The sequence below is a fragment of the Pistacia vera genome, unplaced genomic scaffold (assembly GCF_008641045.1).
Source record: "Pistacia vera cultivar Batoury unplaced genomic scaffold, PisVer_v2 Contig961, whole genome shotgun sequence".
NCBI lineage: Eukaryota > Viridiplantae > Streptophyta > Magnoliopsida > Sapindales > Anacardiaceae > Pistacia > Pistacia vera.
The window spans coordinates 1,958-10,300 of record NW_022196847.1 but is presented as its reverse complement, the minus strand read 5'-3'; the positions used below and the strand labels follow the sequence as shown (position 1 = coordinate 10,300).

Below are 8,343 nucleotides of genomic sequence, written 5' to 3'. Positions count from 1 at the left end.
CTCCGACCATTTGCTATCGTCGTTCGTTGACCACCGTGATCTTTTTGTTCATGCACTTTAAGCAAAATTTTGGTTGCCCTCGACACCAGAAATCAACCCTATTACCACCAATAGCTTCACCGGCATCCCACCTCAAAAACCCCCAACAACCCCAATCCTGTTTGCTCATTGTTTGTCGTCTATCACTCCCTTAGGGTTTTGCAATTTTGGTGAAAATTAGGTTTAATTGGAGGTCGATTCAGGGTTTTAAAAAGAGTTTGTAGGTGTGTGATTGATTTGGAGGTTGATTATGTTTGTTTTCGAAGTGTTTTAGTGTTGGTTTTTTTGGGTTGGATTGATTTCAGGTGGGTTTGGAATGGGATGGTTTTGTCACAAACTGCAGCAGGTGGCGGCCAGCGATTGGGAGGCAACAGTGGTCAATATTGGTAAGGGTTTTTTTTAAGAGGAAGTTGAGAGGCTAATGGTGGCAAGTAATGGGATTTTGGAGCTGAATAATGGTCGAAATTAGGCCTGATATATTGCGACTTGGAGCCGGAAATGGAGAAGGAAAACAGCTGAAATTGGAGCCAGAAGTAGAGAGGTTTTGAAGAGGGAGAATAACCGGAATTGAAGCCAAAAGTGGAGGGGTTTTAGAAAGGTAGATGAGAGAATCCTGATGGTGGTGTGGGTTGGTCAATCGGCACCGAAATCAGGCCAAATTGGACCTAAACGGTTGTCAAGTGGGTTTGGTGGGTGGTGGTGGTGGCTGGATGGTGAGGATGATGGTGGTTAGGTAGGCTAAAATAAAAATGAAGGGTAGGACCCTAATTGCACAAGTCAAATTTTAAAATTAACTTACAGTGTTAGTTTAAGAGTAGGAATATGGAATAAATGGAACCAAGGGTATGAACTTGAGATTTGGCCAAACCTTGGGTAGGGCTGCAAAAAACCGGTTAATCGAACCGGATACATGCTTTTTGTAACCGAACCGATTTTTCAGTTCAAACCATATTGTAAACCGAAACCAGTCCGGATTTTGCATAAGCCAGTTTGCAAACCGATCTGGATTTTTAGATTGCAATCCGGTTAACCGGTTTGCGAACGGTTTTATTAATTTTTTTTTTTTTTGCGAACAGGTAGAACAACTGCTGTAAAGATCCAATATATGCAGGAATTTGTCTAGAAAAACTTCAACCGACTACAATTCTAGAAGGAAAAATAAACTGAACATGATTTTTATAAGGATTCTGATAGAAGTTTGCTATTATCTAATGCTTTGACAGAAGTGAAGAGCTCATAATAAAATACAAATTGAGAGAAACCTCCTATAGGTCCCATGCTTTCATGCTGTGTAATAAACCATATATAATTATCTCACAACAACAGAAGCATAAAAAAATATTAGGAAACACCAAAGTCAAAACAGAAACCTCCTGTAGTTTAAAAAGTAGAAATTTAGGAAGAAGATGTTGCACCTTTGGAGACTGGAGAGGGCAGCGGTGGCGACTGGAGTCTTAGAGAGTGGAGACTGGAGAGGGCAGCGGCAGCCGACGAGTTTGAGAGGAGAGGACAGGAGGAGGAGAGACGAGTTTGAGAAGAAGATGTTACACCTTTGGAGACTGGAGAAGGCAGCAGTGACTAGAGTCTTGGAGACAATGGAGAGTGGAGAGGGCAGCGACGGGCCTACAACCAGCGAGTTTGAGAGGAGGAGAGGAGGTATACGTCGAGTGTGTACTGTGTAGTTGTTAGGGATTTCAAAGTTCAAACTAATATTAATTTGGGTATTTTGGATTTTAGATAATAAAGGATTTTTAAAAATGAAAATAATATTATTATATTAAAATTATAAGAAAGCCGGTTTATTAAACCGGTTTAGAAAGTGATATAAACCGTAAACTGAACCGAAAAACCGGTTTAGCCATTTTTTGAAACCGGTTAACCGGTTTTTCGGACCGGTTTCGGTTCGGTTTTGTTTCCAATTTTTTTTTTTTTTTTTTTGGCAGCCCTAACCTTGGGTAGGAACATGTTGTTTGCTCTTTGCATTTTAATGGGCTGAAATTGTTGAGTCAGAAAAATATGGTGTCGAGGTTGCCATCTATTGCTATTTTTAATAGTGTTTGTGAAGGTTGTGTTTATGGAAAGCAACACAAGTTGACTTTTTTGTTGTGAAGGCTTGGAGAGCCAAGATGTCTTTGGAGTTGGTTCATGATGACATTTATGGGCCAATTAGAACGTTACCTTTGAATAAGAGTAAATAGTTTCTTTTGTTTACTGATGATTTCTCTCCTATGGGTTGAGTGATTTTTCTTGGTCAGAAATCAAAGGCATTTGGAAAGTTTAAGGAGTTCAAAGCTTTTGTAGAAAAGCAAAGTGGTTCTGCAATCAAAACTCTTAGAATAGACAAAGAGGGAGAATTTTTATTTAATGAGTTCAATCTGTTTTGCAAAGAAATGGGTATTCTTAAGCAGCTGACTGTAAGGAAAACTCCAAAACAGCGTTGCCGAGAGGAAAAATCAAACGGTAGTAGAAATGGCATGAATTTTGTTGATTGAGAAGAAGTTACCCTTTTCGAGTTGAAGCAGTAGCTACATTAGTTGATCTTCTCAACATTTCTCAAATCAATTAGGCAGTGAAGAATAAGACACCTTATGAGGCGTGGTGGAAGATTATGTCCAATGTAAGTGGTTTGAAACTTTTTGGTTGTGTTGCATATGATTTAATTGACTCAACCGTCGTGCTAAGATGGATAAGAAGAGTCAAAAATGTATCTTTGTGGGGTACAGTGATGAAACAAAAGGCTATCGTTTGTATAATCCTAACACAAAGAAGTTAATCATTCATAGAGATGTTGTGTTTGATGAAAGTAGCAGGTGGCAATGGAACAATGAAGAAAATCAGCACTTACCCTTTACACAAGTGTTGCCAGAATTAGTACAACCAAGGGAGCAAGCAGTGTCACCTTCATCGTCTCCAGTGTAGAACCCAACAACCTCGAATTAGTCCTCATCTACTCCTTAAAAGTCTAAAAGTAATGGTGGTCAATCATCCCCTGATAGTGAAACTCCTCCAAGGAAGTTTCGATCCCTGAGAAAAATTTATACATTCACTTATTCTATTATATAGCCCACAACTTATGATAAAGCTGCTGGAAATGAAGGATGGGAGAAATCCATGAAAGAGGAAATGACATCCATTGAAAGAAACAACATATGGGAGCTCGTGGACTTGCCACAGGGGAAGAATATACTATTGGCGTGAAGTGGGTCTACAAGGTGAAGTATCATGCTGATGGGAGTGTGTAGAAATACAAGGCAAGGTTGGTCGTCAAAAGGGTACATACAACAGAGTGGGGTTGATTATTTTTGAAACGTTTTCTCCTGTTGCTAGATTTGAAACTGTGAGAATTATTGGGGCACTAGTAGCTCAAATAAGATGGAATATTTACCAGTTTGATGTCAAATCTGCATTTTTAAACAATGCTTTGAATGAAGATGTGTATGTAAATCAACCACAAGGTTTTATTATTACTGGCAAGCAAGAAAAAGTTTATAAGTTGAAGAAGGCTTTTTTATGATCTCAAGCAAGCATCGAGAGCATGGTATGACAGACCTGATTCCTATCTCCAGCAAAATGGTTTTCTTCAAAGCGACAACGAGCCTAACTTGTATGTGAAGGTGAACAGTTATTATGTGATTATTGTTGGCATATATGTGGACAACATTATATACATGGGTTCTACTAATATTCTTATTAAAGAATACAAAGAAAACATGATGTATGAGTTTGATATGACGAATTTGGGGTTGCTGCATTATTTTCTTGGTCTTCAAATTCAACAAGCAGAGCATGACATTTTTATTTCACAAGAAAAGTATGTTGCAGACTTGCTTAAAAAATTTAATATGTTAAATTGCAAAGTTGCTGCTACACCTATGATTATAGAGGTGGGTAGGGACCAGTCCCAAGCAGGCCTAGGCCTGGGCCCGTTTGGGACTGGTCCCAAATGGGACCAGTCACTCATGGTCCCAAGCCCATGAGAAAAATTAGGACTCGAACCAGGCCTTAGGCCTGGTAGGGACTGGTCCTATGGGCCCAAGACCGGTCCTAGGACCAGTCCCATGGGGCTTGGATAATTAATTTTTCCCCCCTCAATTTTTTTTTATATTTTGGGGGCAAAATAAAATTTTATGGGGGGTTTTTAGTATTTTTTAGGGGTAAAATTTATAAATTTTTTAGACCTGTAAGATTTTTTTTTTTTTTTTATAAATTTTGTAAAATTTTATTTTAGCCCTCTTAATTTATATTTATTTTCAAATTAACAGAGGGTTTTATGTAATTTGGCAGGGGACTGTATTGAAAAAATACAAATTTTTTTGGGCCCGGGCCCTCCTCCTTAGGCCTGCTCCCGTTTTGGGACTAAGCCTCCTAGGTTCAGTCCTCTCGAGGACCCGTCCTAGGATCGGGTTTTCGAGCTAGGCTTTTGGGCCCGGTCCCAAATGCCCAGCTCTACCTATGAATACTTGTCAGAAGCTGATCATGAATGATGGGACAACAAAAGCTAATGAAAAGTGGTTTAGAACCATTATTAGTGGGTTGATGTATTTGATTCAAACTCATTCGGAAATCATGTTTCCTGTCAGTTTAGTCTCCAAATTCATGCACAATCCTTTGAAGCATCATCTTGGAGAAGCCAAACAGATCCTTCATTATTACATCTGTGCAACTGCATACTATGACATTTGGTATAAACCAAATTCTGATTTTAAATTAGTTGGTTTTACTGACAATGATTGGGCTGGTTTTGTAAATGACAGAAAAAGCACAAGTGGCTATATTTTCAGTCTTGGTTCAGGTGTTGTTTCATGGAGTTTGAAGAAGCAAGCTACCACAACACTATCATCATCGAAAATGGAGTATATCGTTGCAACTGCAGCTGTTTGTCAAGCTATTTGGATTAGGAGAATTCTTGTTGATATACAAAAAGATCAACAGCATCCCACGGAGATTTATTGTGACAACAAGGCAACTATTTCAATGACAAAAAATCTAGTTTTCCACAGGAGAACCAAACACATTGAACTTCGTCACCACTTCATTAGAGATGTTGTTGCAGAAGGAGAAATTGTGATGAAGTATTGCACAACCACCGAACAAGCTATTGATGGTTTTACCAAAGCTCTCCTTTACTCCAAGTTCGTGAAATTCAGGAATCTACTTCGCGTATATGGTTTCGCATCAAGGGGGAGTGATGAAATGTGATGCTTAATTAATTCCTTTTTCTTTATGTTAGTGGAGTCATGGAGTTAATTCTTATTTTTATGTTAGTAGAGTTAGGGAGTCAATTCCTATTTTTATGTTAGTAGAGTCATGGAGTCATGGTTTAGTGAATTATGGAGGAATAAAGATAGTCCGACAAATACTCTCTCACAAACGCGATTTGACAACTCATAATTAGCATGGTCAGACGAAACTCATTGTTAAGCAGACGAGATCCATATAAACTAACCAATTGCTAACTGACACGTCGCGTTTGTGAAAGAAAGTTAATAAAAAGTATTTATCAGTATAATATTACTCATTATGAAGTCATGAAATATTTAGTGGATTGGTTTAAGAAATTGAGTACTATATGTGCGTTATATTTCCTATTTAAAGAGCAAGTTTGGGTCTTTGTTATATATCAAGAATTTTAGTTCAATTTAATTTAAGTATTGTGTCTAGAATTTCTTCTTTTTCATTTTTTTTATCTTGTTTTATTCTCCATTTTCTTACTTAGCAAATTTAACTTGTTTGAACATGAGTTGCAACATAGAAGACCAATTTCCAACAAAAAGTTGCTCAATTGTCGTAGATTACATGAATAGTACTCTTTCAAATGGCTATCATAGGTGATAGTCATACAGATTAATTTCTTGCTAATCAACTTAAATCTTTTATTCGTCAATGCATAATTATAAATAATACAACTATATATATATATATATATATATATATATATGCCTGATTGATTATATTTTTGGTGGCCTTCACTGTCTAGGCATAAGTTACAATTAATAAAGGATAATAATAACCTATGCCGCCATCTTATTTATTTTAATTAATTTCTAGTGATTAATAAAACTTTAGAAACCTTCACCCCTTCAGTATATATATATATATATGCCTGATTGATTATATTATTGTGGCCTTCACTGTCTAGGCAGATCTGTCCAAGCACCAACAATAGTAATCGGATCTAGAGATCGCCAGCAGTTCTTCTGGGCTCATCCTCTCAAGCTCATTCTGCCTCCATGGCGCTGTTGCAAAAATGTTTCGGTTTTGTGGGTCAGAAGCAAGTGGATACTCCTCTCTCCTGTGTACTTGAGATTTCATTCTCATGTACAATCTCATTGTTGCAACGCAATCCTCGTATGGATCTTGAACACCAGTTTGAATATCATACCTATAAAAATATATATAGAATTTGCATTATTATTGTACATGTTAAACCATACATATTAATTGAAAAATAAAAATCAGTTTCAAGGTTACTTACCCTAGATATGCTTGGGTTAAGTATTTCAGTGAATTGCTGAGCTTGCTTGTTTTCATCAATGGAGGATATTTGGCTGTATCCCTGATCGTTAAACGCATCCACCGGTGTCAGCTCATGAAAAATTTATAAAGAAAAGATTTACGTCTGTCATAGGTTTAGTGCAGAAGTGGATTGTGAGTTTGTTTAAAGTTGATTATTTAAATGAAAGAAACTTTAATTTACCTGATCATTATTGGCGGATATTCAACCTGCAAACGATCAAGGTCATGGTCCAAACCATGACCCACAAGAATTCTGGCATTCCCACCTCTAGCTCGAATCCTCCAATTCGGTTCGCCATTGCAAAGGAAATCTTGAATCTTCCTCTGCACTTGCCGAAGTGGGAGTGCGTCCCTCAGGTGTTCTGGGCGAATGCCCGTTGTTTCATACCTAAAAAAAACATATTTCAAGAATGACGTTAATAATTCAGTACATGGAAATTTAAGTTTGCAGCTTGAACCATCAGAAAATATAATAAATTACATATCTATATATACCTATAGTTTGTGACTTGAACTGGCGGTTTAACATAAGCATGGAAGATGATATTTTCACGTTCATCAATGATGCAAACCCTTCCACAATAATCTAGAGAGCCATCAGTGCCCCCACCAACCATTTTGCAAGCTAGTGCAACTATTTGTGGATTTCTTGAATAAGTGTTATCCACAGTTGCATTATCGCGAAGGCCTAAATTCGCTAAGCGAGCAGTAAGTCCCTAAAACAAGAAATTGATGGTAAGAAATAGTGTCAGAAACATAACTATAGTCGAAGGCTAATACAGTATTTACATTAGAAAGCTGGCATCTTTCTTGGTGAATCCTATGAGCATTTGGGCTGTCGAGGATGGTTAAGCAGAATCTACATCCTCGGACGTTGAATATATTTTTGCACTCCAGTTTAGGCAATGGGCCTGTAATAGAAATTTACTGTATTATAATCGGCCCCTATGAGTATCCAAAGATTAGAAGTTGATTCTATGGAGAATTATTTAAAGTTTACCTATAAGATGTTCCCGCAGAGATTCAAAAGATCTGCAATGTTTCTTACAAACTGTACATATGGGTTCGTGAACCGAGTGAAATGAAGTTCTCATGTGCTCCACAAGGTGTTCCATTCTGTTGAATTGTTTGAAGCATGCAGCACACTTGTTCCTGCTTAATCATAGTAACCATATCAATCAATACAGAAATAAATAAAATTCATGCTAATGCCTACATAAATAAAGGGGGAAAATGATTTAAACTCTTGACAAAAAAAAAGATGATTGCATCAACATAATTTTCAATTTCTAGCATTGATGATGCATCATCCACAAACTAAGAAGCACTTGAATTTTTTTAATAACATTAGTTCTCAAATCTCAAGACACGTGTGTGTATGAGAGAGAGAGGGGTTACCTTAGGGTTTCTGAAGACTCCATTCTGTTGACCATGACTGAAATTACTTAAGTTTTAGCTAGTACAGTATCTCTCAAGATGCAGGTAATAGCTAGAAGAGATCACTGGTGAGGAAGGTTAGTGTGATTGAGTATTTATATAGGTCAGAGGAGGAGGAATTATTATTGCTTCCAGCTTGAAGCAGGGATTGATTCCTTGAGACCATTTACCTGAGTTTGTATGAACCTGGCTCCATCATCCTAACAAACCACATTCGTAGTGATCCAGATGCTTGGGGGCCCACTGTTCAACCAGCATACTGCACCTGCTGCTGATGCTAATTCTGCGTCTGTTATAATATACGAGTATGTACATGTTTAATTGGGTTAAGATTCCTTCTATCTATCAGAG

The 8,343-nt window shown here is 37.5% G+C and overlaps 1 protein-coding gene across 1 annotated transcript; it reads right to left on the bottom strand.

Annotated features, from left to right (window-relative positions):
* Positions 1 to 6,169: 6,169 nt before the first annotated feature.
* LOC116121077 (RNA exonuclease 4-like) lies at positions 6,170 to 8,036 on the bottom strand. Its single transcript, XM_031407022.1, has 7 exons — positions 7,954 to 8,036; positions 7,556 to 7,707; positions 7,336 to 7,466; positions 7,051 to 7,271; positions 6,737 to 6,943; positions 6,515 to 6,595; positions 6,170 to 6,421 (listed from the first exon to the last, which is right to left on the bottom strand). The coding sequence occupies exons 1-7, from the start codon at positions 7,986 to 7,988 to the stop codon at positions 6,175 to 6,177; spliced, it is 1,074 nt and encodes a 357-aa protein (XP_031262882.1). The 5' UTR covers positions 7,989 to 8,036; the 3' UTR covers positions 6,170 to 6,174.
* Positions 8,037 to 8,343: the final 307 nt, after the last annotated feature.